The sequence below is a fragment of the Eschrichtius robustus genome, chromosome 8 (genome assembly GCF_028021215.1).
Source record: "Eschrichtius robustus isolate mEscRob2 chromosome 8, mEscRob2.pri, whole genome shotgun sequence".
Lineage (NCBI taxonomy): Eukaryota > Metazoa > Chordata > Mammalia > Artiodactyla > Eschrichtiidae > Eschrichtius > Eschrichtius robustus.
In genome coordinates this window covers 68,187,493-68,213,930 of record NC_090831.1, presented here as the reverse complement: position 1 = coordinate 68,213,930, position 26,438 = coordinate 68,187,493, and the positions used below count along the sequence as shown (strand labels likewise).

The 26,438-nt window shown below is 37.7% G+C and overlaps 2 protein-coding genes and 2 pseudogenes across 3 annotated transcripts in view; 3 read left to right on the top strand and 1 right to left on the bottom strand.

Moving 5' to 3' along the window:
* The window catches only part of UMAD1 (UBAP1-MVB12-associated (UMA) domain containing 1), a 235,909-nt gene that overhangs the window by 81,863 nt on the left and 127,608 nt on the right, over positions 1 to 26,438 (top strand). The window lies entirely within an intron of this gene.
* Positions 7,559 to 11,674, bottom strand: LOC137768707 (5-azacytidine-induced protein 2 pseudogene; annotated as a pseudogene).
* LOC137768888 (protein transport protein Sec61 subunit alpha-like) lies at positions 19,695 to 21,356 on the top strand. The gene is given in 3 exon segments (XM_068550604.1): positions 19,695 to 19,816; positions 19,818 to 20,610; positions 21,232 to 21,356. Coding segments are annotated over 3 exon segments (924 nt in total). The 5' UTR covers positions 19,695 to 19,703; the 3' UTR covers positions 21,250 to 21,356.
* Positions 20,620 to 21,182, top strand: LOC137768705 (protein transport protein Sec61 subunit alpha pseudogene; annotated as a pseudogene).

The following is a 26,438-nucleotide window of genomic DNA, read 5'->3' as shown; positions in this document are numbered from 1 at the left end:
TTTGGTGGGAGGGCACATAGAGCACTTTCGGTGAATTGGAAAGAGGCCCTTAGGCTGATGCGCAGACAGCCAGGAGGGAGTGTGGAACTTGATGAGGCTGGAGAGTTAGGCAGACCCAGATCGTGCTAGACCTTGTGGACCCTGGTAATATCTTTATCTTAAGAGCAGTGGAAGCCACTGATGAAAATTAAGCTGTGGGTGAGGGTGACGTGAACAAACACGGGTATGAAAAGATGCTCCTCTGTTTTCTTCCATTAATTGAAAGGATTCAGCCCTCTCGGATGGATGCTGCTCATTCTAAGTGTGTGTGTTTAGGACTTGGTGTCTGTGATCAGGGTTGTTGTTCTGCTGCTGCCACTTCGGTCCATTTTTCTTCTGCTTCATTAATAAGGACGCCATCCTCTAAGCTCCATACCACCTGCCACCCTCTACTTGCTCCAGATTGAAAGGGCCCTTGGACTTGGCTTTTTCCCCTTCCCAGCTCCTATAGTCAGCCTAGGTATCTCTAACATTCATGATAATGCCCCAGCTAACACCCTCGCCTCAATCTCTTGTTCTCCAAAGACTTCCTATGCCACTGACATTTTCCTTCTCTCTTCCGGCAGTTCTCTGATGTGGCCTTGGTCTCGAATATATGCTCACTCAGAATGATGCCTCCTCTGAAGTCTTAAGTCTTAAACCCAGGGATCCTATTCTCTGATGTCATGTCCCTCTTTCATGCCACTATTCCTGCTTGTTCATCTAACTCATTGAAAGCTTTATTTTAGTGACTTCCTGACTTCTTGTCTAGCCTGAAGTCTGCAGTCTCTCACTGCAGTGTTGTAAGATCAGGTCTCAATTATTTTGATCCCTGCCAGTTTTCAACTCTGGATAAAGCCAACCTTTCCCTTTATCTGCTCCTGCTCCCAGGCTACTAAGCATTCCTGAAGAAAACCATCGCTGTACATATGGGCACTGTAATGCATTGCTGCTTCCTAGTTATCTGAGCTGTCAACTCTCTTTTTTGGTCCTTTCTCATCAGCGTTGTCTTAACAGAGTGGATGTCATCTTTGACTGCACGTTGGAATCACCTGGAGGTGTTCTTAAGCATACCAATGCCTTGGTTCCACCACTAAATATTCTGATGTAATTGTTCTAGAGTACATTTTGCATGGTGAGACACTCCCCAGGTGATTCCAGTGTTCAGCCAAGGCTGAGAACCACTGTGCTACTGGACCTGCAGAGGCTGACGGACTTGTTCACATCTTCTTGGGCTTTCTCCTAGTCCTCATGCTAAGCAGATGATCTTGTCTCGTCCAACTTCTTTTCCTTTCTCTACCTTTAGACCTACTTATTTTTAATGGCATCCGTACTTGCCTAGTTCATTCCTGTTTTAGAGAAAAAAATTGCCTACATCCCCATATTTGACCTCTTCAACGGCGCACTGGGTGTCAGTCTCTCTCTCCTCCTCCTCCTCCCTTCCTGATCTGAGCCAAGTGACCTGTTATGAATGACTGAGCTTAAAAAGTAAGCATGTGCTATCAGCTTATGAAGCATGAATTTTCTGTTAAAAAAAAAAAAAAAAGAACTTGGGGGAAAAAGCAATCAAACCTGAGTTTAAGCAATATTAAGCAGAAAAATGAAAGATGATGATTTTCAGAGCAAATAATATTTGATGAAATATAGTGAGAAGTGATGCCTGAAAGATGGTTGGGACCAGAGACGGGCAGCAGTGGGAGTGGGAGGTGGAGCTTTGCATACTTTACTAAAATTGTTGAACTTCGATTTTCAAATACTTTGAAAATATTTTCTGTCTGAGTGCAAGGAGCAAAAGGATCAAAAATATGCTTTAAGGACAGAATTATGGTCACAGTATGGGACATGGTCTGTAGAGGAAATATGTTCAAGACACAGAGGACCTTTGGGAGCCATTTGCAATGGTCTACTCAAGAAGTGGTGAAGTCCCGGACGAGCATAGGAGCAGTGAAGATGAAAGGAGAAAAAAAAGACTGCTTCTAGAGATATTTTTAGGGGTAGAATCAAGACGATCGTGTCATTTTACATTTTAGAGCGTTATGTCAAGACTCGTAGGTATTTAATTCGCGATTAGTAATTAACCCCAAAGATTCTGCTAAATTGCCTATTATTTATAAGCTACCTATCTTAGTTCATTCAAGTGCTACAACAAAATTACTATAACCTGAGTGGCTTATAGCAACTGGCCCAATAAAAGACTTTACAGAACAAAGTTTTCTTAAAGAATATATATCTCTTCTATGGAATGGGATGTTAGACCAAGTTTAAAATATACTATTTGATTAGTGATTCAGAATATTTTTAATAGTCTATTAAAATGTATGAAAGAAGCCTTAAGTAGAAAAATATCAGAATCAGGAGAGGTGTGGTGGAAGGGTTTGGACTGTGGATACAAACTGGATTTGAAGCTTAGCTCCTACCCAGACTGAACTGGTGACCTTAGGCAAGTTGCTTAATATTGCTAAACTTCATTTTCCTTATTGATAAATAGAGAAAGTTAGAAGAGCCACCTGATAGGACTGTGAGGAATATCTGAGAGAAATATTAGCTGTTATTATTTTGTATTATATAGTCAATTTTAGATAAGTATTTTTATAGTTTCTGCTTGGATTACTTGCTCTAGCCATTGGGAGTCACTAAAATATTCTTGTCATTTAGTAAGCAAATGTAATGAGTAGTTCATGTCCCTTTTAAGAAAGTATTTAGTGAACTGATATGTTTGCCTCTTGGTAAATGTGAAAAAGTCGATTCTCCCATGAAGTTCTAGTTGAGTATTTTTTCCTGAAAATCGCTTGTTGTCCTTAACTGCTATAATCAATAAATTCTGTGAAAAGAAAGAAATAGGCAGAATAGTAGAGTGAAAATAGAAACAATTATTATTTTTTCAGTTCTTCTATTTTTCAGACCTTCTATTTTCAACCCTTCCATGAATTCGTCTGGGTAGCAGTTTCCATTTTGTTGATTACATGTCCAAATTATCTTTTGCTGTGTAACAAACTACCATAAACTTAGTGGCATAAAACAGCGATTTGTTATCTCTCATAGTTCTGTGGGTTGTCTGGGCTTAGCTGGGCAGTGCTTGGTTGAGCTCTTTCATGTGGTTGTAATCAGGTGTTGGCCGGGGTTGCTGTCATCACAAAGCTCGACTGGGCTTGATGTCCAGAGTGGCTTACTCTCACAGCGGCTGGTTGATTCTGGCTCAAGCTAACGCTGTGAACAAGAGAACCTATATGTAGCCTCTCCACATTGCTTGGGTTTCTTATAAAATGGTGTCTGGATTCTAAGAGTCAGCATTCAGAGAGGTAGGAGGTGAAGCTACCAGGCCAGTTAAGAGCTACACTTAGAACTGGTATAGCATCACTCCCACCATGTTTTGTTGGTTAAAGCAGACTCAGGGTGATCTCAGATTCAAGAGTATAGCTAAGTAAATGCTAGTTCTTAGTGGGGAAATGTGGCTAAAAGGAACATGTGACAGGAGATTTGGTGGCCAACTTTGGAAAATAAAATTTGTCACAAGCAGTAGGTACAGGAAAGGTAGAGAAGAAGGGGATTGCAGAAGCTACCAATATTCTCATAACATTAAAAATTGATAAACTTTCATTTTGGAATAATTTTAGACTTACAGAGAAGTTGCAGAAATACTACAGAGTGTTTCTTTATATCCTTCATCTGCACCTAACACAGCCGTGGGAGATTTGTCAGAACTGTGAAATTAACATTGGTATAATACTATTAACTAAACCACAGACTTTCTCTGGATTTTACCAGTTTTTCTACTAATGTCCTTTTTTTGTCCCAGAATCAAATCCAGGTTGCTGCATTGCATCTAGTCATGTTCTGTTTTAACATGTTAACCAATCTCTCTCTTGCACTGATTTTTCTCCTTTCACAACCCATTAGGAAATGGTTTGCTTATAAAAATACATTTTTATAAATAGTACAATTTTACGAACATGGCCTAAGTCAGTTGGAGAATCAGTGATCTCTAAAATAGATTTTAGCCCTTTAGGATGCTGTAAAACATTTTCTAATGAGTTGCTATTAGTCTTCTAACATGGGGAAAATAATAAAAATTTCTAATAGAAATGTATAACATCATAGCCATTTTGGGTGTTTGTAAAATTCCATGTTAACATTAAACCTTAATCTTTGTTGTATTTGTGACAAAAAAAATAAAAATGACTTAAATCAGTGTGAATAAGACTTTAACATTGCAGTTTAAATTTATGGACTTCAACATAACCACCCTTTTTTGGTGATCAACATTCAGTCTGATTTTCCACCTCATTGAAAACATTCTCCAGCTGCTGCTGAGTGATTTCATAAATTGCATTCATGATCCTGGCTTGAAGTTCTTTTAAAGAATGTGGTCTGGATGAATACACAGCAGTTTTAACACAGTCCCATAAAATATAGTTCAGTGGGATAGGTCAAGTTTAAAGTTGCACAAGGATTTCATAAACACCCTGAGTAGATGGGCACTAAAACTCTGAATGTGTTATATGGAAAAACTTTATAAAGGATGGCAGTGTTCCAAATGTAGATTAAGTTGGTCATCTATGAAACAATTCCTACTACTGATGGTTCTTAATAGTACCACCTGCTAGTTCTTTCATATTAAATTGTGTGAAGTAACACATTCTGTAAACTGATGAACTGCTTATTTATTTAATAAATCCATCAATGAAAGAAACCTCTGTCATTAGAAATGGAGTTATTTATTAGACCCAAAAGGTCTTAAGCCAGAAATGTCAGGCATTTTTGTGCACAAAGAGTGTTGCAATCTGGCATTGTTTTTTAAAACAGCAGCAAGTAGCACACCATACCCAGTTGGTATGTTTGTCCCTTATCTGGCAGGAAACTCCGGAGTCTCCGGGTAATCAGCTCAATGCCAAGTTAAACCTCGGAAGGACATCAGTGGTCTTGGTGTATAGTTCTGAAGAAACTACTAGGCTATAAGTATGCTCTGAAGGCTGACATTTTGAGTGCTTCACTGATGCATTTCCTTTGTCGATTTTATTTATTGGTTTAGTGAGAATATCTTTCACCCAGCCATGACAATTGTTATTCTGCAAAACAAAGCAAACCAATATAAACTTCATATTCCTAAATTAGAATTGTGGTCCCCTTGTTAGTAATAGCCATTGCTCATGTTTTGAAATTAATGTGATCACATGAAATAGATGCTACACAGAAAACATAGCAATATGTGGTAATTATGCATACACAGGCTGGTATGCCACCAGCCACTGTGTAGAATTAATCCCAGGGCAGTTTTTACTGCTAGCCATTCATGTCGATTGAAGTTAGGTATTCTGCTCAAGTACCTTAATAAGTTTCAGCTCTGTCACTGAATCTTTCTTTAAACGTTTATAAAAACATGTGAATTGTTTATACTTATGTATTTTATATGCTTAATATACTTCATTTGTATTAGTAGCTTGGAAATGTCTTGAATCCAGATACAGCAGACCAAGACAGACTTCCCACTTATTGATAAAATTAGAGATGTCTGTCATACGTAATATGAATACCTCTCGTTAGAGAAGAAAATATGAGTGTAATTTCTGGTTCTTTTAGATAATTCTGAACTTTTAACTTCCTCGCATTTTCAAAGGATTGTAATTGCCTTTTTCTTTTCTTTTCTTTTTTTTTTGTTATAGTTAAGAATTAGCAGTATATGCTTTAATTCCAAAGTATAGGGTTATTCTTCCCTACCTTTTAAAAAAACTTTTGATCCACGTTATTATTAGCAAAGTTATTATAATGTTACTGTAGAACTATAGGCTTAACTTAGAGCATTCTTTTTGAGATAACTGTCCTGGTTCTGTAATCCTAGGGAAACTGTCGTTAGCTCATGGAGTCTCAGAGCTGAGTCTATGGTAGTGGGATTTGGGGAATGCGGTGTCAAATTAAGCCATTAGATTTCCCCTAGTGTGGAGGTGACTCTCCTCTCAGTTCCCAGAAATTCTCTGGTTCCTGTATCTTGGGGCTTGTAGCCTTTGTTATTGTTAAGATTTTTTATTTTAACTTAAGGCCTTTAGATTTGAACCCTTAAGAAGTTGATGAATGTAGGAAGATTATGCTTTTAAAATTATCTTCCCTATTTAATTAAGCTATATTTTGGTGCTTTTACTTTCCAGAGTTAAATCTCTCTCCTAATTGGCTTTCACCTAAGTAAATTCAAAAGATTTGTCATTCTTCATTCTATGGAAAAGTATATAAACGTTACTGTTCATTTGAAGTTTCATCATAGATATTCAAGAGCGTGAGGCATATGATTAGAATGAAGCCCTTTACCACACCATGCTGAAACCAAATGCCTAGCCTAGAAAGCTTGTATAATCTTCGTTCTTCTTCCATTCTCCCCCTTAAAAATGCAAGAGTTACCTGTCATCTCCATTAATTTGCACTGCTACCTTGTGTTTCTTTTGGTCATTGAAGCAAAATATGCCAATTAACTTTATTTTTTCATCCAAAAAGCAGTGGTTTTAATCCCAAATGCATTAACTAAAAATGCTGTCCAATCTCCCACAATGTTCAGGGAATAGCTAAGACCTAAGACTCTGATATCAAAAAGCATTTTAATTCAATTTGAATTGTATTATATAGTAAATGTAAGTTTATGAAGTATTTTACTTATATTCATAAAAGTATGCTTAACAAGTATGTTGTGAATAGGGTGGTGTTATTTTTGTAGTTTCTTTCATGGAACACTTGGGTTTCATAAAACCAGTGATGTAAAAAAATTTCCAGGAACACATCAAATAAATTACTGTTTAATAGACAATGATTTGTCCGTGAAGAGTGATTATACCTTAAATGAATATTGTTGCAAGGTCAGTCAAAGAGGAAAGTTGATATTGGTTGATTGGTAACATACCACTCTTTTTTTTTTTTTTTTTAAAGAGCCTCTGTTTGTTTGTTTTTTTATTTTATTTTTTTTTATTTTATTTATTTATTTTATTTATGGCTGTGTTGGGTCTTCGTTTCTGTGCCAGGGCTTTCTCCAGCTGTGGCAAGCGGGGGCCACTCTTCATCGCGGTGCGCGGGCCTCTCACTATCGCGGCCTCTCTCGTTGCGGAGCACAGGCTCCAGACGCGCAGGCTCAGTAATTGTGGCTCACGGGCCCAGTTGCTCCGCGGCATGTGGGATCTTCCCAGACCAGGGCTCGAACCCGTGTCCCCCGCATTGGCAGGCAGATTCTCAACCACTGCGCCACCAGGGAAGCCCGCATACCACTCTTGAAAGCACAGATATTATAGCTGGAAAAATCCTGTAAAGGGATCAAATTTGAAGGAAAGATAGTATAATATAAAGGTAATTTTTAAAGGGACAATATATTGGTACATATTGTACCTTAATACATATAATAAAAATATATATTCTATACTAAAGACTAAAGATTTCAGCAAGTTTTTAATCTAAGTCCACTTTTATAGTTTGTTATACACATTTCTTAGAGAACAAGTAGGGAAAGTCTCGTATCCTCGTCTCCAGATATGAATCTCTTCAGAATTAATTCTTACGAAGGCAGCTTTGGTTATGTTGACCCAAAAGTCTTATTCCTAATCTCCCCAAAGACTGCCTGACTCAATTTAGGAGCTCTTGGGAACACCCATGAATTAGCTCCCATAGATTTTTTTGCCATAGGAGTCATGTTCCTGAAACTTTGTGCTGTCATTAGGAATGGTTCTCTCATTATCTGTCTGTGATTGGAGAATTGCTTTGTCTGATAAAATCTTTATATCTCCTGGTAAAGGGGAAGCTATGATCCTTATAACAAAGTGCTTTGCCGTTTAGTGAGAGAGGGTTGTCTTTTGAGCATTGCGTCAAATGGACTTTGTGCTGTCCTTCCCAGTGACTTCAGTGCCTTCTCTTGGGATGAAGGCTTTCCTGATTGCAGTTGGAGTTTTCAGTGTTCTTAGTAGCTCAGGCTGCACTTAAGTCCTGATATAAGTTAGCCATCTCTCTCCTCAGTTCCCAGATGAATGCTACTTAGCTATGACCTGAGATATTTGGTCTTTGAAGATGTCTGCTGATCAGATCCTCTTCCTGAGACTGATCACTTTGGATGTTTTGTAGCTCAGTTTTAAGATTGCTACATTTCTTCCTCCTAAGTTCCAGCTCTTGTGCGAAACCATGGATCTTCAGATTATAGCTCCATTTTTCTACCTGCCAGTTTGATGAAGGTGCATTTAAATGCTTTTTCACCTGCTGAGTTTCTAGATGTCCTTAGAGGGAGGAGTTCTGCTTATTTAGATGGCATCTGCTCACTCAGTACTTTCGAACATCTAGTTGTCTTTGTTTTATTCCAATGTGCTTTTCAAATTATCTTATTGATGTGTATGATAGCTCTTGTTTACTTGTTTTCACTTCACAGAACATGTTATTCTTCATCTTATCTGGTTCCTATCAATGTTTCTTCCAAAAATTATTCTTTTTTTTTTAAAGTTCTCTCTTTGAATCCAAAAATTCTTAATGTCTTCGTATAGAGTGACAGGGCAAAATAGGAAGCAACAGACTCATTCCTCAGTGTGTTAAGGTGGGAGCCACTGTGTCTCTGAGCTTTTCCACAATGCAGAAGGCAGATGCCATCCTCTGCCAACGCGTCCAGGACTGTTGGAGCCTGGCTTCCAATGGCCGGTCACTTTCCATTCCCCGGTGGTAGGAAACAAACTGAAAACAACTGGGGTGGCTGGAGGTCATCGGCACTCTGGTTTCCCCACAGACCCCACTGCTTGTCCAGCCACGGTAGCTGCCTCACTCCATGAGGGTGTTCCTTTCCTTGGATTGGGTCGCACCCCTGCCCCCCAGCTTTTCTAAAGCTACATTTTGAGAATCCTGTCATTTTTGGAGAAAAAGGAGCTAAGATTACTATATGTATATATAATTTTTATATGTTAATTTTTGGGGAACCCCATTGTCTAGTGAGTCAGACATCCGGAGTTGAATTTTAGCTCTGCTACTTGCCCGCTGGGACTGTGGTGAGTTAATTAACCTTTCTGGGCTTCATTTACCTCAGCTGTGAAAGGAGGAGGATGACGTGGTCTCAGTAGGGCTGCTGAAATGTTTAGATCCAATAACTTATGTAAACTACTCAGCCCAGCACCGGGCACAGAATGGGTGCTCACTCAATAGCAGTTTCTCCTTCTCTCCAGCAGAATGCCAAGGTTTCTGCCCAAGCCCACCACAAGTTCTTAAATCTGGGCTTTGTTTTGTCTTGTCCGTCATTTAATCTCCAGAGCAAATAATGTTTAGTCATGTTGTGGGATCAGAAGCCTGGAGCAAACAAACTACTACCACAGTGTAGATGAAAAACTAAATCAGTAAGAAATACTCAGTGTTATTTGATTCATTTCACCTATGACAGTTTTATTTATTTATTTTTGATGACACACCAATGGTCATACTATTATTTTAATGTATGCACTCAGATATGTAAAGTTTTAATTACCCTTATATTTTCATCTATCAGAAAGTAATTATTTTTGCTTTGTTGACTTATAAGTTTTTGCTGAACTGGTCTCTTTAAAGCTTGTCATATTGTCTCTTCGTATATAGTAACTTAAGAAAGAGTGCAGAATGTGGGCAGGTAGCATAATTTTATAGTAGCCACATTTTAAGATAAAATGTAGAAACACCCTAATAATAAGGTTGGTACATTTGCTTCTTTTTAACTAATCCTGAATATTTTCTTTTTCTTGAAATGAGGTCTGTTTTTTTGCCTTTGCCTCTCATCTCTTTTGCGTGCGCTCAAAAAACGTCTGTAGGTTTAACTTACAGAACTCATCTTGGGGTTTAATCGAGGCTTCCCTTACTGAATGGTGTTTCATGCTTGGTAGGGGCCTAGTCTGAGTAATCCTTTTGGCTAATTGGACCAAATAATTTCCTGCAAGTTATCTGTGGTGAATTACAGTAGGAGAGCCCAGTGAAAACTGTCCACCCTAGTGACCAGGAGCTAGACCTCAGAGCTTATTAGACCTGAATCCAGCTCTGGTTCACATGACATTAATTAGTTGTTGGTCTAGGCAAGTCACTTACTTACTATCTTTGTGCCTCAGTTTTCCTATCTGTAAAGTGGAATAATAATGCCTAATTTATCAGATTGTTGTAAGGATTAAATGAGACAGTACATGTCAACAACTTAGCCCAACACTTACATATACTGAGTCTTTAAGAAACCATAGCCATTATTATGTGATGGAAAATCCAGTGTTAATAAAACTTTATCTTATTGGTCACCTTAAAACAAAGCAACAACAAACCCAGTTTTTCATGTTATCAATTGAGATAATAGATTCTAAAGCCAGACTAATAGAAAAATGTCTTTTTGATACATATAGGTTTATAGTTATTTGAATTGATAAAAGGGTCTATAGAATGTTAAATAGTAGTTAGCTGTTGAAATAATTAATCCAGTTTCTTAAAGATGTTTAACATAGGACCAAAGCCTAGTGTAGGCATTGGAAGAATTTAGTATACTTTTTGAAATTTTTCCAGTATTGGATCTGACTCACTGACTTGGAACAAACAAAACAGAAGCTTGTTCTCCCTGTGCCCTTAGTGCCAAGAAATAAATCATTGCTATATTCATCAAGTCATAAAGTTTAAATCGTCTCCGAGTTGGACACCTCAGGGTAGTATTTGATGCTAACCACTGATTCAACCAGGACCTGGTGATATTTAATGGACTGTTGTTCAAGGTCAATTGACACTAGGTGCTGCATCAATATTAAAGTATTGCACAACAATATGGATGTATAAAAACTTCCATTAAGCAATGAATATAAATGAACTTTATTTGTCCTTGTAACCAAATATGCTATGGTTTACGGTTATGTAACCACATACTGTGCATCAAGAAAATTTCCTTGCTTTAGCTTTACCAATAATTTGCCCTTTTTCTGAGCTACTCTTAGGGCTGTGGCTCCTTAGCCACAAAGCACACAGGCATTTCTGTATGTGTTTTTCCTGCTTTCCTATTTTCTGCAGGCCAGAACCCACCCCATCCACTCTGGGGTGGTGCTAATGCTCAAAAATGGCACTGTCTTTGCCCTTGATGGTAAAGTGCCAGCATTTCTTGTACACCTGCTGTGTGCAGTTGCCTTGACATGACTCCATTTGGAATTAGATGGTAGCTGCCAAAGGTCAAGCCATTGGCTTCACGGTCAACATTCCCAGGTGAGACGGAGAACAGGGAAAGGAAATAAAAAGAAGGAGACAGGGTATAGGGAATGAAATCTTGTTGTTTGAATTCCTGAAAGAACTGGCAGAAATTTTAGGGAAAAGGGTAAGAAATTATTTTTACTTCTCAGCACCAGTATTCAGGCACAATATCTGAACAAATTATAAACTTTTAAAATAAATAAAATATTGCTTAGCTGTTACATAGGTATTCCTTAAGTAGCTTAGATTAATGTATTTTTAAAGTAGAAAGTTAGCATAGTTTGTTACAATATCAGATTTTTAATTTGACACACCACAGATGAGACCCTATAAATACTTAGTAATGAACTGCTGTCTCATCAGGCATTTAAGGTTTAATCACGTAGTCAATTTATATATCACCGTCCTTACCTTGCCTGGTCCCTGTGACATTCACCATATTGTCAGTAAGCTGCTGTAACCTCAAGTGAGATTTGGCATTTTTCCCCATTCCTAACACCTGCCCTTTCATGTAGTGCTCCAAAAAATGAGATAGTTCTTTGTAGCACACATCAGTAGCTCAACAAGTGTTTCTTTGAAGCAGCAGATTATTTACTCTTGTGCCATATGGTTTGACCTCGGCACCTTTGCTGTCTAAAAACAGTCAGAAATATTTTCAAAACTTAGATTCCTCAAGATCAGTTTTGTCAAGGAAGCTGACTGGTGTTCCTAATAACATAGCAAGTCAAGCAGTACCTTTAGAACATCTGAATATTTACATTAGGATCAAAAGCTAGTTTTTCTTAAAATTTATATGTAAAAAAGAAAAACTGTGAGGCTGTACTAATCAAGATATTTCATGATCTTCAGAGAAACTACAGGATTTTAAAATTGCCACTTTGGATTGATGATGAATTCATGAAGAGTAGAAGAAATGACCCAGCTTGCCAGTGGTTGGTTGGAGAAACTTATAAAGATGTTCAGATTCTACATATATGTCTATACACAGGGGAGCACAGAAGGTTAGCCAGGACTTGCCCAAAGAGAAATCTGAGTAAACTTGATAGTTCCTGTGTCAATGGGGAAAATAGAAAGGCAGCTTAAATAAGTCAAGACTGTTTAGCATCTAATTATTATGCAGTGAACCCCCTTCTTTCCCTTGATTGTTAAAAATTCTTGAAACCCTGGAATTGCTCCTACGTTCAAGGCATGAGGCAGATTTGAAATTCTGCTAACACTTTCATTCGAGAACTGGCCAGTAGCAACTTTTTAACAAGAAGCAAAGAATTCTGGTGTTTGGTCCAGACCTGTATTTTTTGCATTCACCTCAAAGGAAGGTTTGTGAGAATTTATGACTATTGTTTGTAATAACAACCTTTAAAAGTCAGCTATTCTCTATCCCCACCCAAATATATTTGCAAGATTACTTTTAAGTCCATAAAATCTATAAAAATCACCCAAATCCTCCTTCAAACTATTAAAATTTAGTTTTACACTGCTTCTTACAAGATTGATGTTTTCTCTCCACCGCTTAGAATAATATTTTATTTGTCTTAAATTATTTCAAAATTTAAGTTGGTATTGCCTTTGTTGTAGAAATCTTAAATTCTAGAATTTTGAAATTTGACGAACAAGTTCGAGTAGGATATACCTTTCATAACAGTTCATAACACTATGCAGTCTTATAATCTGCCTTTTACATTGCCTTTTCCATCCTGAAGTGTCATAACACTTTTTACAGTTTACTACATGTAGCAGTCAACAGATTCCTTAATCATTTTAGTATCTTTGAACTTTATCCAGCATCCATTTATGTCTTGACATGTAGCTACCAGAATTAAAGACTGTTTGGGAGCAGAAATAAAAGTCTTCCTCAGCTAATGTTGAAATCAGGAATTCATTGTTTCTCCAAATCCTTTAAACCCTGACTTTTAGGCATGATTTTATTTTTTATTTTTTTGCACTCCATTCATTTGATGGAAACATTAATTAAGGTGATAGCACGGCAGCATTTCCCAGTGCCACTGTGAGTCCCTGAGCAGCGGTGCACGTTACGTTAACTTCTTCAGATTATGAAGCCCCTATTTTGCACCTTGAAGCGGTAATTTCAGGGAATAGCGCTTAATGAAGTTCCCCCAGGTGTTGAACTTACTAGAGGAGCTTTGAATTCCTCTTTTAAGTGCAAGGAAAAATAAAGTAGGGGGTTTGCTTTGTTTTTGTTTTTGTTTTTAACAGATTTTTAATGCAACGAATTAAAACAATTAGAACTATACTTCAATTTAAAAATAAATAAAAACCACATTAGAATGACATTTCTGGTCCTCTCTGCCTATTGAGCCAACATTAACTTGTATAAACACGAAACCATTGGCTTGCTAAAAAATAATTTTGGATTTTTCAGTTAACTGCCGTTGACGTGATAAGGACCGAGCAAAACATGCATATCTCTTCTTCTGAAAGTGGGACTACTAAGTATAAGACATTAAATCAACTTATTAAACACCTTTGTAAAGTGATAAAATTATTTTTTACTCCTAAATAAAATGCTTTCTTTTTTATTGTAATACAATTAATCACTTTATAATTATAGTTTTATTGAAGAAATCCTTCTTACCACCTTCCTCTTGAAACTTACTATAGTGATAAAATGCTGCTGTTAAACCATTATGGACGTGCTCCACATGACATGGTGCATGATAGATGCTCAGCAAATTTTTATTGGTATGTTGAAGGTCTACATGGTAATGGCCTCTTTCTATGTAACATGTACTTTTTGTAGTCAAATCTCAACTTTTATTTTTTTACTATATTTTAATTATGATCTAGGCCCTATTTATATTTAATTATCTTTCTAAAACTATTCTTATTAGATTTAATTCAAATGTAAAAATTTGTACTACAAAAACATTAAAATGAAAAAAAACGTTAAAATGTGTTCATGTTTGAACTCTTTACACGGTTTTTTAAAATTTTTAAATTTTATTTTATTTATTTTTTTATACAGCAGGTTCTTATTAGTTACCCATTTTATACATATTAGTGTATACATGTCAATCCCAATCTCCCAATTCATCCCACCACCCCCCCCCGCCCCCATGCCACTTCCCCCCATTAGTGTCCATACGATTGTTCTCTACATCTCTGTCTCAATTTCTGCTCTGCAAACTGGTTCATCTGTACCATTTTCCTAGGTTCCACATATATGCATTAATTTACGATATTTGTTTTTCTCTTTATGACTTACTTCACTCTGTATGACAGTCTCTAGATCCATCCACCTCTCTACAAATGACCCAATTTCGTTCCTTTTTATGGCTGAGTAATATTCCATTGTATATATGTATCACATCTTCTTCCATTTGTCAGTCAATGAGCATTTAGGTTGCTTCCATGATCTGGCTATTGTAAATAGTGCTGCAGTGAATATTGGGGTGCATGTGGATTTTTCAATTATGGTTTTCTCTGGGTATATGCCCAGTAGTGTGATTGTTGGGTCATATGGTAATTCTATTTTTAGTTTTCTAAGGAACCTTACTGTTCTCCATAGTGGCTGTATCAATTTTCATTCCCACCAACAGTGCAAAAGGGTTCCCTTTTCTCCATACCCTCTCCAGCATTTGTTGTTTGTAGATTTTCTGATGATACCCATTCTAACTGATGTGAGGTGATACCTCATTGTAGTTTTGATTTGCATTTCTCTAATGATTAGTGATGTTGAGCAGCTTTTCATGTGCTTCTTGGACATCTGTATGTCTTCTTTGGAGAAATGTCTATTTAGGTCTTCTGCCCATTTTTGGATTGGGTTGTTTGTTTCTTTAATATTGAGCTGCATGAGCTGTTTATATATTTTGGACATTAATCCTTTGTCCATTGATTCGTTTGCAAATATTTTCTCCCATTCTGAGGGTTGTCTTTTCTTCTTGTTTGTAGTTTCCTTTGCCGTGCAAAAACTTTTAAATTTCATTAGGTCCCATTTGTTTGTTTTTGGTTTTATTTCCATTACTTTAGGAGGTGGATCAAAAAAGATCTTGCTGTGATTTAAGTCAAAGAGTGTTCTGCCTATGTTTTCCTCTAAGAGTTTTATAGCGTCCGGTCTTACATTTAGGTCTCTAATCCATTTTGAGTTTATCTTTGTGTATGGTGTTAGGGAGTGTTCTAATTTCATTCTTTTACATGTAGCTGTCCAGTTTTCCCAGCACCACTTATTGAAGAGACTGTCTTTTCTCCATTGTATATCCTTGCCCCCTTTGTCATAGATTAGTTGACCATAAGTGCGTGGGTTTACCTCTGGGCTTTCTATCCTGTTCCATTGATCTACATTTCTGTTTTTGTGCCAGTACCATATTGTCTTGATTACTGTAGATTTGTAGTATAGTCTGAAGTCAGGGAGCCTGATTCCTCCAGCTCCATTTTTTTCGCTCAAGACCACTTTGACTATTCAGGGTCTTTTGTGTCTCCATACGAATTTTAAGATTTTTTGTTCTAGTTCTGTAAAAAATGCCATTGGTAGTTTGATAGGGATTGCATTGAATCTGTAGATTGCTTTGGGTAGTACAGTCATTTTCACAATATTGATTCTTCCAGTCCAAGAACATGGTATATCTCTCCATCTGTTTGTATCATCTTAAATTTCTTTCATCAATGTCTTATAGTTTTCTGCATACAGGTCTTTTTTCTCCCTAGGTAGGTTTATTCCTAGATATTCTTTTTGTTGCAGTGGTAAATGGGAGTGTTTCCTTAATTTCCCTTTCAGATTTTTCATCATTAGTGTATAGGCGTGCAAGAGATTTCTGTGCATTAATTTTGTAGCCTGCTACTTTACCAAATTCATTGATTAGCTCTAGTAGTTCTCTGGTGGCATCTTTAGGATTCTCTATGTATAGTATCATGTCATCTGCAAACAGTGACAGCTTTACTTCTTCTTTTTCGATTTGGATTCCTTTTATTTCTTTTTCTTCTCTGATTGCTGTGGCTAAAACTTCCAAAACTATGTTGAGTAATAGTGGTGAGAGTGGGCAACCTTGTCTTGTTCCTGATCTTAGCGGAAATGGTTTCAATTTTTCACCATTGAGGACAATGTTGGCTGTTGGTTTGTCATATATGGCCTTTATTATGTTGAGGAAAGTTCACTTTATGCCCACTTTCTGGAGAGTTTTTATCATAAATGGGTGTTGAATTTTGTCAAAAGCTTTCTCTGCATCTATTGAGATGATCATATGGTTTTTGTCCTTCAGTTTGTTAATATGGTGTATCACATTGTTTGATTTGCGTATATTGAAGAATCCTTGCATTCTTGGGATAAACCCCACTTGATAATGGTGTATGATCCTTTTAATGTGTCGTTGTATTCTGTTTGCTAGTATTTTGTTGAGGATTTTTGCATCTATGTTCATCAGTGATATTGGCCTGTAGCTTTCTTTCTTTGTGACATCTTTGTCTGGTTTTGGTATCAGGGTGATGGTGGCCTCGTAGAATGAGTTTGGGAGTGTTCCTCCCTCTGCAATATTTTGGAAGAGTTTGAGAAGGATAGGTGATAGCTCTTCTCTAAATGGTTGATAGAATTCGCCTGTGAAGCGAATGGTCCTGGCCTTTTGTTTGTTGGAAGATATTTAATCACAGCTTCAATTTCAGTGCTTGTGATTGGTGTCCTCATATTTCCTATTTCTTCCTGGTTCAGTCTCAGAGGGTTGTGCATTTCTAAGAATTTGTCCATTTCTTCCAGGTTGTCCATTTTATTGGCATATAGTTGCTTGTAGTAATCTCTCATGATTCTTTGTATTTCTGCAGTGTCAGTTGTTACTTCTCCTTTTGCACTTCTAATTCTATTGATTTGAGTATCCTCCCTTTTTTTCTTGATAAGTCTGGCTAATGGTTTATCAATTTTGTTTATCTTCTCAAAGAACCAGCTTTTAATTTTATTGATCTTTGCTATCATTTCCTTCATTTCTTTCTTTGCCTCCATTCTTTTTCCGAGGTCCTGGATCTTCTTCACTAACATTATTCTGAATTGTTTTTCTGGAAGGTTGCCTATCTCCACTTCATTTAGTTGTTCTTCTGGGGATTTATCTTGTTCCTTCATCTGGTACATAGCCCTCTGCCTTTTCATCTTGTCTGTCTTTCTGTGAATGGGGTTTTTTGTTCCACAGGCTGCAGGACTGTAGTTCTTCTTGCTTCTGCTGTCTGCCCTCTGGTTGATGAGGCTATCTAAGAGGGTTGTGCAAGTTTCCTGATGGGAGGGACTGGTGGTGAGTAGAGCTGGCTGTTGCTCTAGTGGGCAGAGCTGAGTAAAACTTCAATCCACTTGTCTGGTGATTGGTGGGGTTGGGTTCCCTCCCTGGTGGTTGTTTGGCCTGAGGTGACCCAACACTGGAGCCTACCCGGGCTCTTTGGCGGGGCTAATGGCTGACTCTGGGAGGGCCCATGCCAAGGACTACTTTCCAGAACTTCTGCTGCCAGTGCCCTTGTCCCCACGGTGAGCCACAGCCACTCCCTGCCTCTGCAGGAGACCCTCCAACACTAGCAGATAGGTCTAGTTCAGTCTCCTGTGGGGTCACTGCTCCTTCCCCTGGGTCCTGATGCGCACACTACTTTGTGTGTGCCCTCCAAGAGTGGAGTCTCTGTTTCCCGCAGTCCTGTCAAAGTCCTGCAATCAAATCCCGCTAACCTTCAAAGTCTGATTGTGTAGGAATTCCTCCTCCCGTTGCCGGACCCCCAGGTTGGGAAGCCTGGGGCTCAGAACCTTCACTCCAGTGGGTGGACTTCTGTGGTATAAGTGCTCTCCAGTTTGTGAGTCACCCACCCAGCAGTTATGGGATTTGATTTTATTGTGATTGTACCTCTCCTACCGTCTCATTGTGGCTTCTCCTTTGTCTTTGGATGTGGGGTATCTTTTTTGGTGAGTTCCAGTATCTTCCTGTCGATGATTGTTCAGCAGTTATTTGTGATTCCGGTGCTCTCGCAAGAGGGAGTGAGAGCACATCCTTCTACTCTGCTATCTTGAACCAGTCTCCTGAACTCTTTACCCTTTAATCATATGTTTTCATGTCTGGAAAACAACTTACAATGGTTGCTTTCAGGAGTGGCATGTTGGTGGAGAAGGAGACTTTTTACTAATTGATTAATTCAGCAGATATTTATAAAGCACCCATTATGTGCAGACACTATGTAAAGTGTTGGCTATGCAGAGGTGACCAAGATGGACATGGTCCCTGTCTTCGTGAATTTTACAACCTAGTGGAAGAGCCAGGCATTTAATATGCACATATGCATACACACACACACACACACACACACACACACATATGTATTTACTTACAAATTGTAATGAGTGATATGAAAGAAAAGGATGCTATGAGAGAGAATTCACAAGGGGGAACTAATTTAGGGTAGGAGGTGGTTCAGGAAGTGATATTTGTGCTGAAACTTGAACGATGAATCAGAGTTAGCTGGGCAAGAAGTGGAGGAAAGCGTTCCAGGTAGAGGAACCAGCATGTGCAAAAGCCCTGAGGCAGAAAGGATTTTGGCTTACTGGAAGAACTGAAAGAAGACCAATATCACTGAAGTACAGAGAGGAGCAAAGAACTGGGATGAAATTGGATAGGAACAGGCAGGTCAGAATATACAAGGCTTGGCAGTTCGAATTTTGTTCTGAAGTGCAAGGGGAATTTATTGAAGGAGTTTTAATAGAGGAATGATAGTATCTGTTTTTTGTTTGTTTGTTTTAATTTAACGACCTCACTGGTCTTTAAATTAAAGAGGAGAATCTGTAGGATATGGCCTAGAGCAATAATAAATAGTCCAGGTGAGAGGTAGTGGTCACTTGGACTAGAGTAGTGACAGTAGAAATGGAGAGAAGTGAGCACATTTAGAACGTATTTGGGGATATGGTGATGGATTATATATGGGGACAAGGAGGTTCCCTAGAATTAAGTAAGTGTCCGATGGCATGAGCCGTAGGGTGGAGGATATAAGAGTCTAGAGAAGGAACAGGTTTTGGGGAACATCAAGAGTTCAGTTTTTAGACAAAGTAACTTTTATGTAGTAATGGAGGTTTTCAGTAGAGGTTTGGGCTTACAGTATAAATCTGGGGATTATCAGGGTGCAGATGGTATTCACATCTTTGTGAATGAATGTGATCACCTAGGGGGGGGAATGTTGAGAAAGAGAGCCCAGGACCTGCCCCTAGGGAGCTCTGAAACCTAGAACTTGAGTAGAATAGGAGACGTTCATAGACGGACTGAGAAAGAACAGCCAGAGAGTCAAGAGGAAAATACTGAGGAGAATGGGTGTTGGGAAAGCTAAGAGAAAAGTGTTTCAGTAAGAATTAGACCCATTCTTGTGTAGTTGGAGTAAGCTTATATTACCTTTATAATTATATATGTATGTACATATATATTTTTTTCCCTAAAAAATGCCTTTTTAATGTATTGGTGGGGCTGGCCAGAGCGTGTCGGGAGCGGGCGCCGAGGCCCAAGCCGCGGGACCCTAGCGAAGGCCGTGCCGAGGTCGCTGGGCCCCGCCGGGTGGCCCTAGCTGCCGCCATGGGCATCAGATTTTTAGAAGTTATCAAACCTTTCTGTGCAGTTCTACCAGAAATTCAGAAACCTGAAAGGAAAATCCAGTTTAGAGAGAAGGTACTATGGACTGCTATAACTCTTCATCTTCTTAGTATGTTGTCAGATACCACTATTTGGAATCATGTCATCAGATTCTGCAGATCCTTTCTACTGGATGAGAGTTATTCTTGCATTCAACAGAGGAACTTTAATGGAATTGGGTATATCCCCAATTGTAACATCTGGTTTGATTATGCAGTTGTTAGCTGAAGCCAAAATCATTGAAGTTGGAGATATACCCAAAGACAGAGCCCTATTCATTGGAGCCCCAAAACTATCTGGTATGATCATTACCATTGGGCAAGGCATTGTGTATGTCATGACGGACGTGTATGGGGATCCCGCTGAAATGGGTGCTGGAATCTGTCTCCTTATCATCATTCAGTTTGTTGCTGGTTTGATTGTGCTGCTGTTAGATGAGCTGCTACAGAAGGGTTACGGCTTGGGGTCTGGGATTTCCCTCTTTATTGCCACCATCTTCTGTGAAACCATTGTCTGGAAGGCCTTTAGTCCCACTACCATTAACAGTGGCAGAGGTACTGAGTTTGAGGGTGCAGTCATAGCTGTCTTTCATTTACTGGCCACCAGGACAGACAAAGGTCGAGCTCTAAGGGAGGCTTTCTATCGTCAGAATTTACCCAATCTCATGAACCTCATGGCTACAGTTTTTGTGTTTGCTGTTATATATTTTCAGGGATTTCGTGTGGATCTTCCCATTAAGTCGGCCCAGTACCGAGGGCAGTACAGCAGCTACCCCAAGCTCTTCTACACCTCCAACATCCCCATCATCCTGCAGTCGGCCCTGGTGTCCAACCTGTATGTTATTTCCCAGGTGCTGTCAGTTCGATTTTTAGTAAATTTACCAGGCAACTTTTTAGTAAATTTACCAGGACAGTGGGCTGATGTCAGTTGGGGAGGACCTGCTTGTTCTTACCCAGTGGGGGGCCTTTGTTACTACCGTTCTCCTTCTGAGTCCATGGGTGCCATATTTGAGGATCCTGTCCATGTGGTTGTTTATAGCATCTTCATGTTGGGATCATGTGCATTCTTTTCTAAGATGTGGATAGAGGTGTCTGGTTCCTCAGCCAACGATGTAGCTAAACAGCTTAAAGAACAGCAAATGGTAATGAGGGGCCACAGGGATACCTCTGTGGTTCATGAGCTTAATAGGTACATCCCCACGGCGGCTGCGTTTGGGGGCTTGTGCATCGGCGCCCTGTCGGTGTTGGCTGACTTCCGTCGGGGCCATCGGCTCAGGCACTGGAATTCTGCTTGCAGTCACTATTATTTATCAGTATTTTGAAATATTTGCTAAAGAACAGGCTGAGGTTGGCGGGATGGTGCTTTGTTTTTCTAAATGTTCCAGTATTTCTTTTTGTGTGTGTGAAAGGGAAAATATTTTGACACATTGTTTTTGTCAGATAATGCTGGCTCCTCTTTTCTTCTCTCACAGTTTGTTTTCAAGTGCTGACCGTCTCATTCCTGAAATGGGCACGGAGCTAAGCCTGTGTGCAGCATTAGTACCAGCTGCCTTACACTGAAGTTTACATTATTCATTAAAAAACCTACATGCAGTGTTGCCTGTGATGCTGGAAACCAATGTACCCGCCTTGCCATGTTCAGTTGTGACGGTGAGATGGTGACGTGGATCAGTTTTGCACACAACATTCAAGACACTCAAAATTCCCCCCACTTGTTTAAAAATAAATGTAATTCAGATTGCCAAAAAAAAAAAGTATTGGTATCCAAAAAACAAACTTCACTGTAACTTAAAAAGTAAATTAACCAATGAGATGACCTTGGATGAGCTCTCTTTTGGAGTAATTTTTTAAAATGTACACCTATAAAAGACATGTTCAAGTACATGTACAAGATACATACAGAGTGGGAAATATACAACATGCAGAATCCAAGTAGAAATTGTTTTTATAAAATTAGCATCCTGTTTTCCATGTATTATTACATGCCTCTGCTGGTTGGATTAATAGGACTTTAAGAAATATAAATGTTAAGGTTGAGTTTAATTTAGTTTTGATTTCTTGTTTGTTCTGATGTGTCAAACTTGGAAAAGTAGGGATTTCTCTGCCTAAGTATGATTTCCCCTTCCTAGCTGGGTAATATAGCTTAACCAGTCAGACTTCAGGAATATGCCTGGTATTCCCCGAGCCTTTTTACAGTTGCAACAGCTGATGCTACTGAATTATTTTAGCAAATGATAGAATGTTTACTCGTAGAAGAAAGAATGGTGTAATGGAAAGAGCATGGACTTGGATTCAAATCCTAGTTCGAATTCTTACTCCTGCACATTTGCACAGCCTACTTAATCTCTTCATCCTTAGCTTTCTCATGTATGAAGTGGCTATACATAATGAATACCTACTGCACAAAATTTTTGTGAGGGTTAAATGAAATTAAGTATGTAAAATGCTTAAGAAAATGTCTTTCACAAAGTGTGCACTTAATAAATGTATTGGGTGTTTTTTTTTTTATGTTTATAAAAAATATAGTTTCTGGAGTCTCCTGGCCCTTACATCCAATGTGCATCAGTCATTATTTTTCTCATCTAAAAAGATTAACATTTATTTTTCATCATAGAAAATGAGATTTTCACCATATATAATATTATTTATGTTTATAAATATAAAAAAATTTTAAAATCAAGGCATAATTCATGTAAGTATTGTTACTCTGTTTCTCAGGATGCCTTTTCTAAGTGACAACTGCTTAGAAGGATTAATTCTTTTAATTAATGAGCCTAACATTTAGAACCAAAATTTTTAGGTAAAGTGATTTTCAGGATTGTCAAGTGAAAAGAATGTAAGTATGAGTAATCACAGATTTGAAATTCTGTATTCATTTATCTGAAATAAGCTTGATTGACGACAGAGTTACTATTGTTTGATGCTTTAATTTTTTCATCTCCGATATTGATGTTTTATTTCATATAAAACGGCACTATGGTAGAACATTTGCTCTTCTTTCTGTGGTAATAGACTTGCTTTAAACTAAACCCATCAGAGTGCTATACATTCAAATGCAATCATGTTAAAGTAATAATTCTCAGTGTATTTGAAAAGACTTGCAGAGAAATATTTATTGTAAAGCACATGGCTTTTACAGTGCGTGCACTAGGCTGTTTTTGCTTGGTCTGTATGTATGTCTGTGTATCTGCATTCCTGTTGAAATCTGAAAGAGGTGCTGTATATTTAAGTATTCAGTTTAGTCACATCAATGTGCATTTCTGTTTAAGTATCTGTAGAATTGGATTAGACGCAACACAATCAGATTTGGCTGGTGAGTCAAAATGAAATGTATATAAATTCACTTTCTTACAAATAAGTTGCTCTAAAATCAAAGTAGGAGAATAAATGTAGTGTGAAATGTTACGCAAAATCCAGGCACAGCATAATTAGCAAAGGTTAGTAGAAATGCTATTTGTTAAAACCTGAAGTGTAACAGTCAGTTTCCTCACAACAGGAAATAGCAAAGCAGTTAACAAGCATCATCTGCCAAAAACAGTGTTAAGGCAGGTTAAGAACCACAAATATACGAAGTTTATAAGTTGTAAAACTGAAAAGGGAATGCATTTGATTTTAATATCTTTTACAAATTTTTAAAATGTTATACCGATTGATTTATTTCAATAAAATTTCCAAAATCATGTTAATACTTTCTTTATCAATGGGCTGATAAAATATTTTAGATGTGGGATTTTCCTACTTTGGACAAAGTGATTCTACTGAAGGAAGAATCTACTCATAATTAAAACTGGGGAAAGTAAGTTATTTTTTTCCATTCTTCACTTTCTTAAAATTATTGTGGTAAAATATATATAACATAAAATTTTCCATTTTAACCATTTTAAATGTACAATTTATTGGTATTAATTACATTTACAATGTCATGAAACCATCACCCCTGTCTATTTCCAAAACTCTTTCATCACCCTAAACAGAAACTATATTTTTTAATAAAATCTTTATTGAGATATAATTCATATACTATAACATTAACTTGCTTAAAGTGTACAATTCAATGGCTTTTAACATATTCACAGAGTTGAGCACTCGTTGTGTAGTTTTACAGGCAACTCTAGAACCTTTTCATCACTTCAGAAAGAAACTCTGTACCCAGTAGCAGTTACTTTTCATTTTCCCCAAACTTTCTGCCTCTGTAGATTTCCATTTTCTGGACATTTCACCTAGTGAAATCATACAGTATATTTGATCTTTTCTGACTGGCTTATTTTACTTCTTTTGTGGCTGGGTCCTTTACTTCTTTTACTTTTCAAGGTTCATCCGTGTTGGAACATGTATTATTATTCCATTATTTTTTATTGCCGAATAATATTCCATTGTATGGCTATACTACATTTTGTTTATTCATTCATCAGTTAATAGACATTCAGATTATATCTACTTTCTGGCTAATATTAATAATGCTGCTGTGAATATTTGTGTACAGGTTTTTGAGTATATATGTTTTCATTTCTCTTGTGTATATACCAAGGAGTGGAATTGCTGGGTCTTATGGTAACTCTATGTTTAATCATTTGAAAAACTCCAGACTGTTTTGCAAAGGGACTGGCCCATTTTACAGTCCTAAGTGCAGTGTGTGCAAGTTCCGATTTCTCAGTATCCTGGCCAATACTAATTGTTACTGTCTGTCTGTCTGTTTTTTCTTGTTTAATTAATTTTTATTGGAGTATACTTGCTTTACAGTGTTGTGTTAGTTTCTGCTGTACAGCAAAGTGAATCAGCTATACATATACATATATCCCCTCTTTTTTGGATTTCCTTCCCGTTTAGGTCACCACAGAGCATCGAGTAGAGTTCCCTGTACTATACAGTAGGTTCTCATTACTTATCTATTTTATATATAATAGAGTATATATGTCAATCCCAATCTCCCAATTCATCCTGTCCCCCCTTCTCCCCCTGTTATCCATACGTCCGTTCTCTATGTCTGTGTCTCTATTTCTGCTTTGCAAATAAGTTCATCTGTATCATTTTTCTAGATTCCACATATAAGCAATGTTATACGATATTTGTTTTTCTCTTTCTGAGCCTCTTTCTGAGGCTCTTTCTGAGCCTCTAGGTCCATCCGCATCTCTACAAATGACCCAATTTCATTCCTTTTTATGGCTGAGTAATATTCTATTGTATATATGTACCACATCTTCTTTATGCATTCTTCTGTTGACGGATATTTAGGTTGCTTCCATGCCCTGGCTATTGTAAATAGTGCTGCAGTGAACATTGGGGGGCGTGTATCTTTTTGAATTATGGTATTCTCCAGGTGTATGCCCAGGAGTGGAATTGCTGGATCATATGGTAGTTTTGTTTTTAGTTTTTTAAGGAGCCTCCATACTGTTCTCCATAGTGGCTGTATCAATTTACATTCCCACCAACAGTTGTAGGAAGGTTCCCTTTTCTCCACACCCTCTCCAGCATTTATCGTTCATAGATTTTTTGATGGTGACCATTCTGACTGGTGTGAGGTGATACCTCATTGTAGTTTTGTTTTGCATTTCTCTAATAATTAGTGATGTTGAGCATCTTTTCATGTGTTTGTTGGCCCTCTGTATGTCTTCTTTGGAGAAATGTTTATTTAGGTCTTCTGCCCATTTTTTGATTGGGTTGTTTGTTTCTTTTTTGATACTAAGCTGCATGAGCTGCTTGTATATTTTGGAGATTAATCCTTTGTCAGTTGCTTCGTTTGCAAATATTTTCTCCCATTCTGAGGGTTGTCTTTTCATCTTGTTTATTGTTTCCTTTGCTGTGTAAAAGCTTTTAAGTTTAATTAGATCCCATTTGTTTATTTTTGTTTTTATTTTCATTACTCTAGGAGGTGGGTCAAAAAAGATCTTGCCTGTCTGTCTTTTTGCTTGTAGTCATCCTAGTGGATATGATGTAGTATCTTATTATGGCTTTGATTTGCATTTACCTGATGGCTAATGATGTTGAGCATTTTTTCATGTGCTTTGTGGCCATTTGTATATTTTCATTGGACCAATGATTATTCAGATTTTTTCCTTATTTTTAACTTGGCTATTTATGTTTTTATTATTGAGTTATAAGAGTTCTTTATATATTCTAGATACAAGTCTATCAGCTATATGATTTGCAATTATTTTTTCCCATTCTGTAGGTTGTCTCATAAATCTTCCTTTTTGAGATTCTACTGCTTCTTCTTTCTGATTTCTAATTACATTGTGATGTTATTTTGAGAAATTCTGTTCTCCTTATGGGATGTACATATCAGTGACAAATTTAGAAAGGTTATACTTTTATTACTCTGTGCCAAGAAAGTTCATTTTCTAATCCTGCACTCTGTGCTGTAGCATTCAGGAAGCATTTATTTTGGTCCCTGCTTATGTGCTGTACACTGGAACCAACCTCTGGGGGTATAAGGTGGAACTCATTCTTGCCTACAGTCTAGTGGACAGGTCAGAAAAAGTTATGTTGTCAGGAAAAGCGCTGTATCTTTACAAAGCAAGGAGAGTTTATTTTATTAGATTTATGATATAAACTTACAAGTAGTGGAAGGAGACTTGAACATCACTGAGTCTGTTTTACTTAATGATGTGTAAAACTAGTCTAGTGCAGTGATTTCCAACAAACGGTCTGTTTCCCCACATTTTCCACTGCCCCTCATCAG